Source organism: Musca autumnalis, unplaced genomic scaffold (assembly GCF_047663935.1).
Source record: "Musca autumnalis isolate F117 unplaced genomic scaffold, ASM4766393v1 scaffold_4, whole genome shotgun sequence".
NCBI lineage: Eukaryota > Metazoa > Arthropoda > Insecta > Diptera > Muscidae > Musca > Musca autumnalis.
In genome coordinates this window covers 68,128,961-68,149,319 of record NW_027411977.1, presented here as the reverse complement: position 1 = coordinate 68,149,319, position 20,359 = coordinate 68,128,961, and the positions used below count along the sequence as shown (strand labels likewise).

The 20,359-nt window shown below is 34.7% G+C and overlaps 1 protein-coding gene across 1 annotated transcript; it reads left to right on the top strand.

The window, feature by feature from the left end:
• The first annotated feature begins 674 nt into the window (after nt 1-674).
• On the top strand, nt 675-2,563 carry emc (Basic helix-loop-helix domain-containing extra-macrochaetae). Its single transcript, XM_073983235.1, has one exon. It carries the CDS (start codon nt 1,261-1,263, stop codon nt 1,933-1,935), a length of 675 nt encoding a protein of 224 aa, XP_073839336.1. The 5' UTR covers nt 675-1,260; the 3' UTR covers nt 1,936-2,563.
• The last annotated feature ends 17,796 nt before the right edge of the window (nt 2,564-20,359 follow it).

Sequence of the window (20,359 nt, the reverse complement as noted above, 5' to 3'; positions counted from 1 at the left end):
TACTTTAATAGTGGCAAGATCAGAGAAGAGACAACCTGTAAGCGGCATCCATAGAATTGAGTAAATCTCCCGTTTGAGAAGATTCCCCAATATGTAAAAAAAAACTCTTTTCTTAAAACCTCTCCCCATGAGACACATGAAGAAAAAATCCCCCATAAGATGTACTCTTCTTCAATATCTTTTTTCGAAAAAATAAATTATATTCTCACACTGCCGACCAATTTGGCTCTGAACTACTCACGGTACGCTCCTCATTAAATTCACATTTAATGCTCACATTAGGCATGACACACACTGTACACACGACCGACTGACTGGATTTTTAATACAAGACATACAGATGACAATTCTCAGCCTGACGAAGAAAAAAATAAATGGGGGAACTAAATTTCCCACGGAAATTCATAGTGCATTGATTTTTGTTTTCCTCTTCTTCCAACGTTACGATTTTCTAGTCTCAGCTGAGGGCTTATTGTATGATAGCACCGAGTGCACAGATGTTTTTGCCTGAGAATAGTCTCACAATCCACTCTACACGTGTGAGTGACTCTCCCTTAGCCATTGGGAAAGACTCTCTGGTTGCCATATGTTGTGCTCTTATCACACAGGCAGGCAAATATGGGAGATAGGCGGAGTTAGCTGGCGCAGGTATAAATAGCCATGCTCTGAGTATGAAGAGCTCACAACGAGTTTGTTACTCAAAGCGTCAAGAATACCAAAAGAAAACGCAAGCGGAAATTTTAAATAAAAATTAAAAAAGAGAATATTATTTCAACAAAAACCAGATTGATATTTTGTTATAACAATCTGCGGAAGACAAAACGCCTAACTAACGGATTACGGTTTAAAATCACAACAGCAACACCCAGAAAGAAAAAATCACAAAACAAGCTAATTTGTGGATTACCAAAACACCAGTACAAAAAGTGTTGAAAAAATAAAGAAAAAATTAATTTTTTCAAAGCAAATATAAATTAAAATTATTATCAAGCAAAACAACAAAAAAGTGTTAAGTGTGCGTTTTACAAAATTTGGAATATTGAAAAACCACACCATAATTCAAAAAGAAAAATAAACACACAAGAAAACCTCGCAATATTGAAAAATAAAAAATATTTTCAAATAAATTAATAAAATTTATTATAACAAAGAAAAATCTTTAAAAACGGATAACCAACAACGTTTTTAAGCCCAGCCCAAGCGTTACCAATAACAGCCGCCAAAATTCTACTCAAAGAACGCAAAGACATCATTTCCAAAATGAAATCCTTGACGGCCGTTTGCCAAACTGGTGCCTCCATGCCCGCCATCAATCCCAACGGTCGCATTAGCCGTCATCCGCCACATCGCGGTGATGGTGAAAATGCCGAAATGAAAATGTATCTCTCGAAATTGAAGGACTTGGTGCCATTCATGCCCAAAAATCGCAAACTTTCCAAATTGGAAATTATCCAGCATGTCATCGATTATATCTGCGATTTACAATCAGAATTGGAGACACATCCCGAAATGAACAACTTCGATGCCAGTGCAGCTTTAAGTTTTGCCGCCAACAGTATGGAAAGAATGTCGTCCGCCAGTGAGGAGGGCGGTGATGATGAAGATATGGCCGAGGAGGATAGTGAAGTGCAACAGCGTTTAAGTGGAGCCACCACACAGCAGCAGCAACAACAACATCAATCTAGTCCTGCTCAACGTCAACCTTTGGTTGATCGTCCCACTCCCAACACAATTTTGCCACCTGCCTCTCAACAACAGCAACAAAGACAAATGCAAAGCGCCGTTACAACATTAGCCAACTCATCCTCTGCATCTGTGGTTGTAACCTCATCATCCTCATCAATCTCAGCGTCATCCGACGAAACAATCAGTTCAGCCATTTCACAACAGACTTCAACGAATCACCACACGGTAAGTTCGTTGAAAAAGTATTAGGAAGGCTGCCTACAACACAACTATCCCCCCTCTCCTAACACTAAACAAACACTCAAACAAATGCCCTCACCTAGAATATTAGACTTAGAAAGCAGAGACTGTAAGGGAAATGTTGAATTGTATTGTAAAAACTCCACTCCACTCTATCCACTTGAGATGATCCCCATGGGCCATCATCCTCATCAGCGTCGTCATCGACAACGGGCAACAACAAACAAAATTAATGAAAAATGCAATTTTGTTGTCCCCATCTAATTTTTTATTATTTTTATTTGTTAACTATTATTTCTCTATTCTTTAATTTTCATAGAAAAAGACTTTTAATTTTTTAAAAGCGTTAATGTTGATTTTTTATATAAGTCCTCTAAAACCTCAAATGTTTAAGTCACTTGAATTAAGTACCCGTAAATGTGAAATTAACAATAAAAGTCAAACTTTCAGTTATTAAGAAAAAGAAAACTAATGCAATTTTCATTTTAAATTTTTGTTTTCATTTTTTTTAATTTTCATTACAAATCATTTTTTAATTTGTATTTTCCTAAGAAGAATATGTGTATATTATTATTATTATTGTAGTTTTAAGCTATTAAAAGAAGAAGAAAAAAACACAAAAAATTAAAAAAGAAAATCCATGATGATCTTAAAATCTGTATATAAGTTTAGTGTGTAAATTGTATGTTTTAAGTATAACAAAGAAAAAACAAAAACTCTGAAAAAATAAAAATCACAAAACATTTTGTGAAAAAATCAATATAAACTAAAAAAATTTGTTGTTTTCAAAATTATTTCGGCTTTTTTCCAATAACTGGAAGTTGGATTTCTTCTTGTTAAAAATTCAAAAGGGAAGTATTGGAAGTGGAATTGGTTTATGGCTGGTGGGTAAAATAAATGGTGCGGGAAAATTTCTTGAAAAATTATTATGTTTTTGTAGAAGGTGGGTAATGGTTAATTATAATTGTTTGCATATAGTAATTGTTTAAAATGGCCTAGACATCTGTGTAAGTTGAAGTTGTGTACACTTAGTTGTAGCTAGTGTTAAATGCCGTCGGTGTTTTAGCAACTTTACATTCATCGTAACAACGTTTCGTGTAACTCCAAAACGAAAAATAAGGAATAAAAATAATTTTTTAAAAGATCTGCGGATTCGAAAGACAGTCTTAAGCTATTAGTATGTCAGTATAATTTTGTAACACACTGATACACTGCACACATTAGTGGAAAAATATTTTTACAATAAAATATAAATTGTTGGACTTTAAGAATTGGTAATCAAAACTAATAGAAACAGTTGCATTAAATAAAAATTCAACAGGGCGATTTAGTGACAGTGCAAAAGTCTCCACATGTAAACATTCGGAATTCGCCTTATTGTGTCGCTGGGAACGAGCGAAACAGTTGCAATAAATCCGCAAAAGATATTGCAGTTTGAGATTTTTTCATATAAAAAATTCAACAGGGCGATTTAGTGACAGTGCGAGAGTCTACACATGCAAACATTCGGAATTCGTCTTATTGTGTCGCTGGCAATGAGCGATGCATATCTCGTCGTTTCAAAATATCGAATATGACATCTGAAAAATTATCTTTATTTGGAGATCCATGGTCGTCGTCTTCGGAATCAGTTTCCTCCTACAATGGAACAGTTAGTGAGGAATGATTTTTACCAGCCTCATTAAATTTTGAATTTATTATACCACTAGGTTAGGCTGTGTTGCTGTCAGGGTTTCGGAGTCGAGCCATTTTTAGTTCGACTCCGTCTCTGATGTCGACATTTTTCACGATTCCAGTCTCCTGAGTCGACACCGAGGGTAATTTTCAATGCCACTCAAAATTAATAAAATATGTACAAGTTCCCAATTTTTTCCTATATGTTGGCTTTTTCATAAGATATTCCTTGAGAGAACATTCGTTCTAAAATAATATTCAACTACAGAACTTACATATAAATCTTGAACTTATTCCATAGAAATGAAAACTCAATAAAACCAAAGTTAAGTTCGACTGGCACCCTTCCCCCTCAGAAAATCTTTAAGCTTTGCACATTGTCAACTTGAAAGGGCTATAAAAACGTTAACCTATATAAGAAACAATATGTGAAATTAAAAAAAATCGGCTTGATAAGAATTCTGTGACGAATTTAAAATACATATATAACTTAAAACTCTGTACTGAATTCAACACTCATACTGCCATGGCAAAATATACAGTGGCGGTCAGCTAATTAGGGACAATAAATACAGTTCAATGGATTACTCGATTTCATTAACAAATGTGAAGGTTTTTGTGAAATAAATTTTGTATATGGTAACATGGGGCGCCTTCGCCACGTTTTTGTTCAAAATGTTCTCATACCGACACCGTTCAAGTTTTTTCAAATATTATTTTTGGTACAAATATAAGCATATCTTGACTATAAGTTTTGATATATAAATGTTTATAATGTTGTTTTTGAAATATTATTTTTGAGAATTTACAAAATGTCTAGAAAGTGGCGAAGTCTCCCCACCCATGGGGCAGCTTCGCCATCGATGTTGAACATTCTCCAACGGACTCTAAAACTGTAATTCACCATACCTCTTCCTTAAATATCAACATTATACTAAAAAGGAACATGTTGTCTATTGAATAATTAAAAATGATTTTAAAATTCGCAAAAATTAACCGATTCTAGAGGATAAATGAAGTAGGTACCTTGAATTTAGGTACAAAAATCATAATATAACTAAAACAAGATATGTTTAGGATAATATTTTATTTTAACTTCACATTATATTGTGGTATATCTATGGTACAAAGAATTTAACTTAAACATTATAAATTTCTAACATTAAACCACCACGCCCTTATCATGGCGTAGGCGCCCCACCCCTTACATTTTTCATAATATTAATATATTGACATTTGCAATCGCTTTTTTCATGCGAATTATTGGGATTTATATTCTTCAGTAGTTGTCTTCTAACGGCATAAAATGTGTTTTTGATATCACAAAAGGTAAAGAAGTTATCACAAAAAATACCTATCATAATTATTTTTCCCAATACCCTGAAAACACAAAACCTCGTGCGTCCGCTATCATACCGATGACACAAGTGCCAACTTTTGGGAGATAATAGATCTTCTTTAAACTCAGAATTTTGCTTTTAACGGATATTTTCTAGCACTTATATTTTGCGAGAAAATCGGCGTTGGCGGAGCAGCCCCAGTGGCGAAGGCGCCCCATGTTACCATATAAGGTATTGGTATAAGCACTATCGAGTGACGGCAAAACATTCTGAGATTCCCCATGTATGGGGAAAGTACAACCCACTTTTCTAAAAATGGTCCATATCAGCCTGGCCAGCTAATGAGGGACATTAGTAGTAAACTCAACGTTAATGTTAACTGATGCACATTTTTGTACAACAATTGCTTGTATTAATTAGTTTATAGTGTATTCAACTGATTTCTTGCTTTACCGAGACAACATTCCCAGCCATACACTGCAATTACCGCTCCATACTGGGTGTAGATTTCTCCTTAAATTTCTTATTAAGCAGTTTGGTTGAGTCACTAGGGTGAAAATCCTATTTTAAGGATAAGATATGAGGCTTTTTTTTAGCATCCTGACATAATGTAAAAAAAAAATATTTTGTCTTTACCTATAAAATTGAGCAAAATTTAGAAGAGGAATCATTTACATGCACAATATTTACAAAGGCTGAAAATCACCCAACAACGATGGAAGCCCCAGGGATAATTGTGTTAGCTTTTGTATGGAACAAAGTAAATTTTCACATCGAAACCAATCGATAATACTCATTTTTTGAGGGAAAAGAAGTTTATATTGCTGGAAAAATTATCCGGTGCTTATAAACCAAAAGTTGGTTTAATTGTGTAGTTTTAAAATGGCACACACAAATTTTCCTCTATGCTGAAAGACTCCAGTTGTCGAAATAAGTAAAATATTTTTAACACATTATGTCAGCATGCTAATGATCAGATTACCATATTTTTTTGATTTAAAAAAGCCTCTTATCTCATCCTTAAAATAGGGTGAAAATCCTAGTAACTCAACCAAACTGCTTAATAAGTAATTTAAGGAGAAATATACACCCATTATGGAGCGGTAGTTGCAGTGTATGGCTGGGAATGTTGTCTCGGGTTACTAAAAATATAATTTGTGTTATTAAGAGACAAATAAATATATTTTTTTTCTGATATGGACCATTTTTAGAAAAGTGGGTTGTACTTGCTCAGTATGTTTTGACATCACTCGATAGTGCTTCTAGCAATAAATTATATAAAAAATGTATTTCATCAAAATCTTCACGTTTTAAAATGATATCGAGTAATCTACTAAACATAATTTATTGTCCCTAATTTGCTGTTCGCCACTGTATATATAAATTGATTGTTTCATAGTTTTCTTAGCTTTCTTATAATATGAATAAACAGGCCAACAAAATTTTTTGTTCGAATATTTTTTATAAATGTACGAAAAAATTTTGCCCGGAGTCGGAATCGAGTTATTTTTTCGACTCAGACTCCCACTCCAGTAAAATTGCTCGACTCCGGCTCCGACTCCGAAACCCTGGTTGCTGTGACTTGCCGAGAATGCAGAATTGGATGTACCCTCGCTACAGTGGAGATCAAAAGAATCTTCATCGTCATCGCCAGAATACAAATTTAATTCATTTTTAGCAAGCATTGAGTACTTGTGTAAAATACGGCTTGATATTCCTGCAATACAGACTACAAGGCCCAAGCAATTTACTAAACTCAATTGATCTCCATTATAAGCGACGCCCAATGTTAGGTGGAATATATCCTTAAAAATGCCGGCTATCGATAGTGTCAAACTGGATGTTTTAACTAATACCAAGAATTCTAAAACATGAACAGACCCAGAAACGAGAGAAACGATAAAGACCAGTGACCAACTCTTCTTTTCCAATCCCAACAATAGTATAGCAAATATTAAAATGAACAGTATTGTTGATGACTTAGTCATTGTGTATAGCGAAATCGGTACCAAAATCCAATATCAGACATATGGACAGTTCCCTTAGAACTGCCGTGTGATGTTAAGTATCCATTATCTTGATCATTTTCTGGTGCACATCTATTCTCGTTAATCAAAACAATTTCGACTTGGTCATCCTCATCGTGTGACCTTCATTAATTACTCGTCCATTTACTGAGAAGTCTATAGATAACCTTTTTTGTAACTGTGAAAATGTAATCTCGAATGCCAAGTATCAGATCACAACTTAATCGTCTGGAAAATTATTAGCAGCGATGAAGAAAATCATTACACATATAGGAAATAGGGTCTGTGCAAATATTATTGGCTTAAACAAAATACTTGCGAAACTTGAATAAATAAATAGCGATGTGGAGATCCAAACACTTATGTGCAATATTTATAACATTAACTGGAAGACTGTAAACACTTGGTAGGGTTTATGAGAACTTTATGGCTCTGATTAAACGGAAGGAAAAAAGAAGTAAGAGACGGCTATGGTCGGATGGAGCCGACCATGGATATTTTTCAAAAGAGGGGTCAAGAGTTGGTTTTCAAGTTTAGTGTTCGTAATTTGTCGGAATATGATTTTTAGCAAATGTCACACAAAAGTTTTGGTCCATTTAACCCGCTAAATTAATGTTGACTGGTTTTGCTGATATTTTTATTATCATAGTTCGATCAGATTTTGGAATGAATCCGATGACACTTTTGGCTATATGTTCCTTCACTATAATGCCAACTCCATTCCGATGATTTCTATTCGAGTTACCTGAAAAGTATATTTTGGCATTTTGGGATACAAAATCTCCAGTGTTTGGCCACCAAGTTTCACACACTCCCAGTATGTCCACATTGAGTCTATCCATTTCAGCTATGGTATTGTTGAGTTTTCCTGCTTCATATAAACTTCGAATATTCCATGTACCAATATTCAGTGTCTTTTTGGTTTTACCTCCGGGGATTCTTAGCACCCTCGAGTTACCGGAGATTGAGGGCCGTGTGTTTTGTTCTGCATTCATTGTTATATGGTTTTCAAGGGATAAATACATCAGTGATTTCCCCTTATCTTCTGATGGGTTTTAAGTTTACCGTCTTGATTTCAGCCGCTCTTCCTAGAGTACAGACGCTGTTTGCAGCCGCCCACTGTGGAAACAGACACCGCTACCTGTTGGTCCGCGAGAGGTATTTGATTTCCCTCCTACCACCCATATCTGGGAAGCATTCCCCTATCCGCCACCTGGGGACGCGTCCTCTAGGGGTTACAGGCTCCCCCGAGGAGGATAATTCAAGTCTATGCACCTACAGCAGATAAAAGTAATGACGAGATTGAAGCGTTTTACATTGAAGTCGAAGAACTCATTAAAATAACAAAGCCGCATGAAATAACCATAATCCAAGGCGATTTCAATGCAAAGGTAGGAAGCGATATAGTTGCAGGAGTAAAAGGAATATATGGCCTAGGAGATAGAAATGAAAGAGGTGACAGACTCATCGAATTTTGCCAGGAATTTAAAATGAAAATTACCAATACTCTGTTCACCCTGCCGCCAAGAAGGTTATATACTTGGAAATCCCCCCAAGATAGAGTCGGCAATGTGATAAGGAACCAAATAGATTTCATACTTATAAACAGGCGACACTGCTCGTCTGTAAGAAAGGTCACAACATACCCTAGCGCAGATGTACCATCTGACCACAATCTCCTGATGGCAAAAATGCACATAAAACTAGCACGCCAGTCAAATAAAGCACGAAATCGAAAAATTGACATCGGAAAACTCGAAAATCCTATAATAAGGTCTGACGTTTCTTCTCAAGTCAACACAGAATTAATCAATATCAACAGGAATGACGTGGAAAATATATGGAACAGTGTGAAGACCACAATCAATTCAATTGCACGTAACACGCTTGGAAACTACACAAAACCAAAGAGTAAAAGTTGGATGACTGAAGAGATACTTCAACTGATGGATGAGCGTAGAAAATACAAAAATAGTAACTACGAGATGTATTGGGAAATCAACAGGGAAATTCAAAGGGAAGTGCGTATAGCCAAAAATAACCACCTGAACAGTCAATGCCAAGAAATTGAACGACTGATGACACTGCACGACGACTTCCAGTTACACAAAAAAATGAAAGAAGCAGCCGGCATTTACAGAAATACCAATTCATCAGTCCTTTACAACAATAATAATGAACCCGTTTTTGAAACTGCTGAGAAGAAAGATATCTGGAAAGAATACATACAAAACTTATTCAGAGACTCTACCAGATCGGATTATGACAACCGGATATCACAGCAAATGACAGGCGAGGCAATCACAAACAATGAAGTTGAAGATGCATTAAAATCCCTCCGAGAACGAAAAGCCACGGGTCCTGACGAAATACCTGCCGAAATACTAAAAATGATAAATGGTGACAATGTTGACCTGCTAACAAAATTATTTAACCACATATATGACACAGGACAATACCCCCAGGATTGGCTGAAGTCCACATTTATAACCATCCCAAAAAATCTCACCCGAAAAGATGCAACGACTACCGACTTATCAGCCTAATGAGCCATGCCCTAAAAATCTTCCTTAAAATTATACATAAACGGATATATGAAAAATGCGAAAGGGAAATGGGTGAAACACAATTTGGCTTCAAAGAAGCAAAAGGAACGCGTGAAGCACTATTCTGCGTTCAAGTGTTGGTTCAAAAATGTAGAGATGTCAATAAGGATATATTTATGTGCTTTATAGACTACGAGAAAGCATTTGACACCGTACAGCATGACAAGCTCATGGATATTCTGGCGTCAATTGGAATAAGCGAGAAAGAAATTAGATGCATTAAAAGTCTGTATTGGCATCAAAGTGCACATGTTAATATCGATGGAGAAATTACGGAAGAAATATCTATATCCAAAGGAGTAAGACAGGGCTGTGCACTGTCCCCACTATTGTTTAATATTTATTCCGAAAAAATATTCAAGGAATCAGTTAACAACGTCCAAGAAGGAGTCCTAATAAATAATGAATACGTAAACAATATCAGATACGCTGACGATACTACCCTAATAGCAGACAGCTTATCGGGTCTACAAAACCTTGTCACAAGACTAACTGCGTGTAGTGAAACATATGGGTTAAGATTAAACACCAATAAAACAAAATATATGATAATAAGCAAGAAAAATAATTTTGAAAACATGAATATAACAATTCATAACACTCCACTCGAGAGAGTGTCGAGCTTCAAATATCTCGGGTTTTCAATAAATGATCAGTGGGATAACTCCAAAGAAATTAAATGCCGGATAGAAATGGCAAGAGACACCTTTCACAAATACAAAAGAGTATTAACAAGCCATGATATTAACATTGCAACAAAGACAAGGTTCATAAAGGCCTACATATGGCCAGTTTTGTTATATTCTGTGGAAGTATGGACTTTAAAAGCAATAGATGTCAAGCGCTTAGAAGCCTTCGAAATGTGGATATATCGAAGAATTCTTAAAATACCGTGGATAGCTCACGTATCAAATGACGAAGTTCTACGAAGATTGAATAAAACAAGAGAACTCTTCGATCACATAAAAAGGAGAAAAATTTCATATCTCGGACACATAATGCGAAACCCAAAATACCGCATCCTGCAAAGAATTCTACAAGCCAAAATAGAAGGTAAACGCAGCAGAGGAAGACAAGAGATGTCCTGGCTTCAAAATATTCAACAATGGACGGAATTTCGAAATGCAGAAAATTTAATAAGTGTCGCAAGAAACAGAGATTTATATTCATATTTTACCAATAATATATAAAGAAAATTATACATGAAATGTAATATGGTCGCTAACATTCGAATATCGAATATGCAATAAAGAAGAAGAAGAACCCGCTAAATATTATCTGTTCATCATGTTAAAGTACAACTTTTTTTGTCGTATACCCAAACTTTACTTTAAATTTCGCGCCTATCACACCACCATTGCTTTGCTTTTTATTTTTGATTTCACGACCATCACCAATAACTATAGGAGTATATTCTGGTTTGAAACTGACCTCCATTCAAAATTTTGTGACGATCGGTCCATAATTGCGGCTTGGACACATATCTCAAAATCGCTTTATCGTTATCTTTATCCAAAATGCTACCCACCAAAAAAAAAAAAAACATTACTAAGTAATGACTTTATTCAGTAAAATTTGGCAGTAGTAACTACTTACTGTAAAAGTCATTATTTTTACATGCGGATGTCATAGGAAGGAAGTACTTCCTTAAATATGTTTTTTAAGTACATACTTAACCACATACCGGCAGTCGAAAAGAAGCTAAAAAGCATAGTTCTATTTTTAGAAAAAAGACTACACATTTTTTTCTTTTTCATTCGATACCTGCTAGTTTTGAACACACGAACTTCTGATTTGTAGCCAAACACCCTACACACTAGGCCACTAGCACGAACAGCAAGGCTTGGTTTAACTCATCCATTTTTTTTTTTCATTTTATTTCCAAATTTTTGATTACAATATTTCTTAAATCTATTATTTTTAGTTGAAACAATTCTGTCTAGCATAGTTACCTATTTTTCTAGAATTATAACATATTTATATTTTTTAATGAACATTGTGGCAGGCCAGCCCGTTCCCATTTTAACTCATCCATGTACATCAATCAACATGTTTTTGTAATTTTGTAAACAAAAAACACCGCAGAAATTTGTAGAGGAAATTTGGGGGCCCAGTGTTTTATAATAGTTATATATATGTATTTGCTAAACTTATAAGTGCATCGACTGGCAAATTAATTTTCGAGACAACGGTGGTTGCGGTACCGATCAAATGTTCTTTCTTGGTGCATGAAATCCCGACTACTTTTTAATTACATTATATTTCGAAAACTAACGAACCTATTTTCATGAATTTATGTGGAATGTTCCCTGGTACATGTAGGCATGAATTTCGGAGGTGGCACGTCATCTTCCCTATTAAGAAAAACGATATATTTACTAATGTCCTTAAATGGTGAGGTTCAACAGTCCATCAGCCAAGAAAACCTAAAAACATATAAGTCCCAATAAGCGGAAGAATTCCGACAAAGTCCGTAATAGTATTTAATTAAATGAAATAGTTTTATAACACATACGTTATTTTAATTTAGATGTTTCGGGCTAAATAAATGTAAGGTCCAGTTTTGTTAGTTTCTTTAATTAAAATAGGGGATTAGTAAGGAAATTAGTCTATTAGTTTTAATTTATTTTTTAATTTTTTATGAATCTTGTCTAGAATAAGGTCCTAAATTTTTACATGCGGCTTTTTGTAGCAGTTTTTAGGAAATATGCCAAGCTGACGCAGGAAGCTTTTTTAAGTTTCGTCCAATTAAAACTACGAGTATGGGAAAATGTTTGATAAAACATTTCAGATATAAAGCGAGTTGATCGCAGCATATCAAATAAAAAAATACAAAACGAACAAGTCCGTCATATGGTTCCTACGATATGGGTGTAAGCAGTGATGCGTCTCCAAATACACGGTTAAATACACGTTTTCATTACTAAAAAGTGTAGAATGGGGTTATTTTGAAATTTTATTATACCCTCCACCATAAATGACGTATATTCAAATCAGATTTTAGCCATTTCGGTTAGATATTATTGGAGAAATTTTGAAAATAGCGAACATTGAGCGTTACCTTTTGTTAGTCCCATTTCGATCCGACTTGCGGTTTCCAAGCAAAATCGTTTTGGTTTTTATTTTTTTTATTTTTCTCATATATGAACATTGTATTTTCCGCAAAAACTTCCCAGGTGTAAGCACCTTCCATTTAAATTTGGTTCAACAGCACCGTGCAATTGGATAATGAGCCTAAAACCTTCAAAATTACCAAAATCGGGCGGTACCGGCCGAAGTGGACCTATACCGACAAGTCTCAGTCGGAATATTGTATATCATCATTGAAGACTAAATGTGTAGGGTATACAAATTCCGGGGAAAGCTAGTACCCAGGGAAAGTGGTGTAGGCCCTACCAAACCCGGCCGCATCAGACTAAAGCCATTTCTTGCATAAATACTTAAGCTTGTTGTACATATATCATCATTTTGTACCGGCCGGGGTAAAACAGATTAGAACTGCCAATTTGTTTTTAAATCATAAACTTAATAGAAGATAAACGTACATTCATTAATATTTCCACAAATAATTCAGAAACTGTGTCAGTGGAGAAATTTTGCATATTCGAAATATTCCAAAATTTGACTAGCAAATACTGACTTTTTTGTTCGGTATTTTAATTTGTTCCAACAGAATTATTAATTTAAATTTGTTCTAACAGAGTTATGTTATTTTAGAAGCGAAATACGATATTCGAAAAGTCGATTCAATTTGATCTATGATTATGGTAGTGCGGGGATATCTCATTCATTGAGTAGATTGAACATTTTCATACCGTTCATTTCGTTCGTTTGCTCATTTTCGTTCAATATCACTTTTCTGTTTATGATTTTGTCGTGTGTCCTCCTCAAATCATCAATAAACTTTTTTATCAATGATAAAGACAAGAGAAATAAATGTTTTGTATATCCACCTTGTAATCACTATAAAAGACAAAATTGTAAACGGAACAACTGGATATGTTTCCGTTAGTTGAGTTCATGTAGTCGTTCTTTTGAACTAGTTCGTTCATGAACGCCACAAATTTTTTGATTGGTGTATTTTATTAAGAATTCAATTTTTGCCAAAAGATCACCTATGTTAAATGTTTGTACCAGCTTGAATTCCCTTTCTTTTTTAATAGAAGAAAAACATACACCAGTGCTATTTAAACGTTCAGCGAAGCCGGTCGATGCGTTAAGCATAAACAATCACACAATGAGTTTCGATAAAATTGTTTACAATTGCGATGTGATGCTTCATATTTTTCAATTTCTCAATTTTGGGGACCAGCTAAGGTTAGCACAAGTAGATGCTAATCTACGAAGCCTTTTCTTGCAATTCGTATCGCCAATAAGTTCTAAATTGAAGGTTATAAAATTCAAAGGTGACTACATTGTTTCAAATACCACGGCTACAGATCGCATTTTAATTCGAAACTCAAGAGATCTTGAGGAATTTCTTAAAATTTATGGCAACAATGTGAACGAGTTGTTTACCGAAATATCTCTACCAATGGAATTTTTTAAAAATCTAGTCAAACTGAATTGCTACTACACTAATGGCGTTACTATAGATGATATGGTCCAAATAACCAATAATTTGCCGAATCTAAAAGAGTTAGTAGTTCGTGCTCGCAAATTTGAAAATGGCTGCATAACACGAGCTATAGTCAAGGAACTGCTACGTTTGGTAAAGTTGAAAAAACTTGTGCTAGAAATTATTAGATTATATGATAACCCTGACTGCCATATCAAATATAAAAATTTTTGCGAAATTATAACAAAACTTCCTTTAAAAAGAATAAAGATGAATTTTCCAATATTATTCGATTCAAATGATCATAAATTCGAGCTCCAGCAATCATCTTCGCCTTTAATGCAATTGGAAATACCTAACAAAGGATACGATTGGAGATATTTTTCAATGTTAAACCGTTTTAAGAATTTGAAAATTTTAATGATACAGCAATATTGCAATAAAATGGCCAGTGCCTTAGTAGGCTTAACACAACTCCATAAATTGATTATAAAGTACACTGATTTCTATGAGGTAGAAAATGTTATTTTACCACCAAATATTACCACACTTCACATAGAATGTTGTAATGGTCTTCGGCAGGACAATTTACAACAGTTCCTCGACGAAAACTCAAATCCCAAACTAATTGAGTTTGTCGCCATTGAAACGACCTTTAGAATATATGAATTTAAAGAATTACGCATCTCTTCCCGTGTAAAAATATTGAAAATTGAAGGCCTTGATCTGTCTCAGTTTCGTTCACCCTTTGTGGCGAATTCAGCATTGGAGAATCTAACATTGTATCCGGCCATAGGCTTTGGATTTGAAATACCTTTTATAAGGCTTAACTCTATTGGTTTTTGTCACAATCTACATACCCTGGACATGCAAGGCGAAAAATTTCCATTGGATACTTTACTTCCTTTGAGAAATCTAAAAAAGCTATCACTGCAACTTACCTTTCCTGCTGAAGGATTTTATATCATTCGTATTTTGCAAGAGCTGCCATTATTGCGGAAACTTGTATTACGACAATTTTCAGCGTCACGTTTTCTATCTTTGCAAGCAGTTGTTACCAGTGTCACCAGTATCAGAATATATTGCTCAAAATACGATAATGCAATAATTGGTTTTTGGTTCGATATGTTTTCAATGAATTCTCAATTAGAGTTACAATTGCGAGTTCCAATAGATGATCTTTATACACTCTACCGTTTAATACACAATGACAAATTCCCTCGCAATTTACGAAAAATACAAATTTATGGGTTTACATTGGGTAAGTCGAACTTGTGTGTCTGTGCCTCGGGTTGCTGTTAATATTTCGAATCGTTAACTCGAAATGTTAAGAGTAACTCTCGACTGGGCATAATATTTATTATAAAGTAATAATTACAGTAATTTAATCGATTTTATCTGTCTTATATTTTTCTAGGTTGCCGTAAATTGAGGAATAATTTCGGCTTGTTAGTGAAAACAATTAAATATTGTTGTAAAGATTATAACAATCTTAATCGTACCAACAGTGAATGTAATATAATATTGTCTAGAAATATCTAATAAAGATGCAAAAAAAAATTATACGTTCATTTTCCTTGATAAAAATTGGCATTAGTTTTCTGCTACTGTAACATTTATCTTTCCGCTGAAATTAGAATAGTTCCAATGTTACACGCAAAAAAAACGCTTTTGTTGGAACAACAATAATTTCAGCACGAGCCAGGCTGGGATTCAAATCTGGGTCTCCGACAACTGAGTGTCAAAGTTGCCGTCGTCTTAGCGTTCTGAGCCACCATCAACTTGTCAAAACTTTAGTAGACAATAATAGATGATCAAAACATCTTCTGATATAGAAGAGCAATTACTAATGACGTAGGAATAAAACTTAACATAGTATTTGTGAACATTGAAAAATGGGATTACCAAGCAGGACTATAGGAAAAGTTTGGAGTTTCAATTAACTGACATAATTTCGCATATGCATTTATCTACTGAAGTGCGATATATATATATATATATATACTAGTTACCAAGCTTTGCCTTCGTCTGCCACAATAACAACATCCTAATACGCCTGAAGATCGGCTTAACCACCCGTGAAACGTAGCGTATATTTTAATATAATTAGGATCGAATTTTTGGGAGTTGATGCGAGTCCCACAGAGGAAGAAGCCTATTAAGTTTGGTGATAGTCGATATTATTCACGAGTCGGAATAAGCAAAAAGTTTATGTGGAGAAAAGTCAACTTTTTTTCTATGCAAATATCTCCGCTTTTGGTAGGAGTATTCCAAAAGGAAAGCCCGTCAATGAAAGAAGAAAAGATCTCCTTCATATCGATGCGTAAGTGGGCAAACAACAGAGATATCGCAAAATTGAGTAATATATCCAATTTTTCCATTTTTGTAATCACGCTACAGGTTGGAATTTTGATCGGATAGTCACGACATTTTTGGGGTTGTGGGGCCCCTAACAGACGAAAAAGCCTATTGATTTTGGTGATACTCGGATAATATTTAGGGGTTGGAATGGGGAGAAATTTTAGTGGCTTATGGCGTATTATGTTTGGTGTTAGTCGGATTATATTCCCTAAAAGAAATGTTTACCAGTGAAAAGGTTATGCACAGGGGTAGTGGTGTAGGCTATCACATGGCGCCGTCCTGACTATAGCCTTTTCCCACTTGTTTATTTTTTGAAAAAAAAATTGAATTTTTTTAATGTTTGTATTTTTATGGTTTGTGTATTGGTGTTTGACCTGTTTGAATAGATTGGAACATATGAAAAACGCATAAAACACTCATATTTTGATGCAAAATATGAAAAAAACTCAAAGTTTTAATTTAGACTTTGAATTCCTCTGCAACTACTAGACTGAATTTAATCGTTTTTAGCATCAAAAAATATGGGAACATTTGTATCTAAATTGAACAGGAAAAACGATTCTGAACCACTGTGCGCCGTTCTTATATGTTGTTTTTCCTTTTGCTCTTTGCTCATACTTAGTTCAAGTTCGAAGATGAATTTCGTGTTTCGAATACTTAGTCCAGTCAAAATAGACAAGCTTATAGGGAAAATAACAAAAATGTCCATAAAGCCGAAATTTTGGTGGAAAACTAAAGTTTGATATTAGAAGTAACGTGCTAAAAGTCCCCACTGATCTCTCAATTTTTCTCAAACACGGTAAGACATATCAGAAATCGATTAAACCCAGCAAAAATCCTCATTACAAACCTCCTTTCCCACGCATTATTTTAACAAGGGAATGTCGCGCTAAATATCTAGTTATTTTGTAACCACTGAAATAAGTAGTCAGAATCTACTCAGTATCTACTTATTTCAGTGGTTACATACTACTTTGTTCAGTGGTTACAAAATAACCAGATATTTCGCGCGACATGCCCTTGTTAAAATAATGGGTGGGAAAGGAGGTTTGTAATGAGGATTTTTGCTGGGAAGTAAAAGTTGTAGGCTTAAAATTGTCTACAAGAATTATCTTTATGACTTTTCAATAGAAGTCGCCATTCTTGAGATATCGTGATATAAGTGTCAAATTACACATGTTAAAAAGTAAGCCGCGTAATATCGGTTAAAATAACAACGCCATGTGTTAGGTATTTTCATAAGCTTTCAAACGACACCCAATTTGCAGTAATCGGTTCAGTTGAACCGGATCTAGTCGAATAACCGGCGAACCGAATCCGGCGCCCATGAAAATTATACATTTCCGTAATCAGCGCCATAAACCCTACCTTTTCGGAAAAATTCAAAAAAATCGGAGAGTTATCGTTAGGGTCGTTCCCGTTGGGTTTCGATTACACATATTGGTTAAATGGGCTATTTTTGCATAAAATAACTCTAACATGGAATAACTCTACTAATCACGATCCTAATTATATTAAAATATAGGTATAAGTTCGCTCTTCAAGGAAACATACATCTTTGGGTGACTTCGGTTATTTCAGCCGGTTCACTTGAATATGTGTGTATTTCTTTTATAAATGCATGTAAATGATGTATTTTTAGAACCACTATATCTGTCTATAATATTTGCTCTAGTCACATTTTTATTAGACCCACCAATCCGAAAACCAAAAAACAAAAAAATCCCTAAATTCTACCTTTGGACCCCGAATAACTGTTTTTGCACACATGTGATCGATGTTGACTTTTGCTTCTAATGGCAAACCCTAGCTCTCCACCAAAGTGAAGCTTTGTGGGATTTTTTGTTTTTCAATATCTATTTTGACTGAATACTATTCTGTGGGTAAGAAATATCTTCCCTTAGAAGTTTTTAGGTTTTTACAAAATATTTATTTCGAAGGGTAATCCAAACGAATAAGCGGTATTTCGGTATTTGAGTTCCCTGTATACAAGTCATTCCTGTATATATATTATTGTATAATCCATACACAAGCATAAATAGAAAAATCCAATCTCCCTGTTGTGGTTTTGACAAATTGTTTCTCTTCCTCACTTCTTATCAATTAACATTTTTAAGAATTTGGGGCCAAACGTTGTTGTATCACATTTAATTTAAAAAAAAAAAACTATTTTGTTCATTTCTATGTACGTATGTACTTTTGCATTGTTCGTCTCCGCATAAAAAAAAACAACTTTATATGCAATTGTGGGTCAATTTATAAATATGGAAATTACTTGGAATTGTGTGGAAATGGAAATTGTACTATAGAAAGAAAGAACGTAGCCTGCGAAGGAAATTACTTCACAATGACCGAACCAAATGCGCTGAATGTAAATTTTTCTGTGTCACCTTTAAACTGCAAATAAAAATTCTATTCAAGGTTTTGACGTCTAATTCATTTCCATGGAACAGATGTTAGATGTTAGTATGTTAAAGAAATGCAATGACGAATTACATATTTCCAATCATTTGAAGTGTAGAATTAATTCTGTGTATAATATGTCGTCGTACTTTTTTGATATACATTTTTAAACATTAACATTTTTAATTGTTGAGGTCTATAAATCAATAAAACAATTTTGTCAAAATACTTATGCCACGCAGTGAAATTTTATTTACATCACAAAAGTGGAAGCGTAAATTTAAATTGATAAAATTTATTACTAATTATAAGTACTCTAGTAAAGGATTAGCCAGAATATTTTTTCATATTTTTGTAGAAGACTAATCCGGTAAAAAACCAAACACATCATTTTTTCAAACTTGTCAAAATAATTATGCCGGGCACTGTATGTATTTATCAAAAGGTGGACTTGAACTGGCAATATTTTGGGGTAGAATTTTTTAGACCCTAAGAAGACCTAACTACTAAATATCAGCAATTTCGGTGTGATAATGAGGTTAAAACGTTGAAAATAGCGAAAATAGGGAGATACCATTCTATGGGATCTATATCAAAACGTGGAACTGTACTGACAAACGTATTCCATTTAGTTCTGACTTTCTTTATATCAAAATGTGGACCGATATATCTTATTTTCAGGACGAATATTGCGCCAGTTGCCGTTATTTGCAATCGTTCAAATTTGGTTCATTTTTATACCCTTAGCCTAATATACACGTTCATCCGACCAAAATGTTTCTCATCGAAATAATGGTTTTAGACCCCAAGTATGTTTGGATGAAATCCGTCTCAGACAAAATGTTTCTCATCGAAATAATGGCTTTAAACCCCAAGTATGTTTGGATGATATCCGTCTCAGACAACTTGGTGTCGACTTAGCAATGAATATCCGTGTGTCTGTCTGAAGCACATTATAGCTCTCGAACGGATCAACCGATTCAGTCCAAAATTTGGCCTTGGCAATATTTATTCCAAACTGTGGAGCGGCTTCGCTGTCATCGAACTTTTTTCTTTCAATTCCTTTTTTTGTTTTTTTGTTGTGCTTTCATGACAAACGCTTAGCGGTGCCTTTGAAAGTAATGAGTGTGGCTCTGAACGCTAACACGCCGTGACAACACCTTTTTGTGTTTTTCAAGGACGTGGGTTCAAACCCCAGACTGGTGTTATCTGGGGAGCTGCTTTTAACACCCGCGATTTTAATGCCAAAATTGGAAAGGAGAATATCTTTGGCCTAATAGTCGTGAAATTCAGTCTCCACAGTGAAACATCTGACAACGGGGACCATGGGGTCCTGTTTGTCCAAAGCTCTAAAATATCAAACTGATGGCTCTGACACAGGCACATCCTCCTGTAGAGACAAGCAAGGTTATTTGGTAACTGATACAGATATTGAAAGAGCATTTTTCCAATCTGTTGCTATCC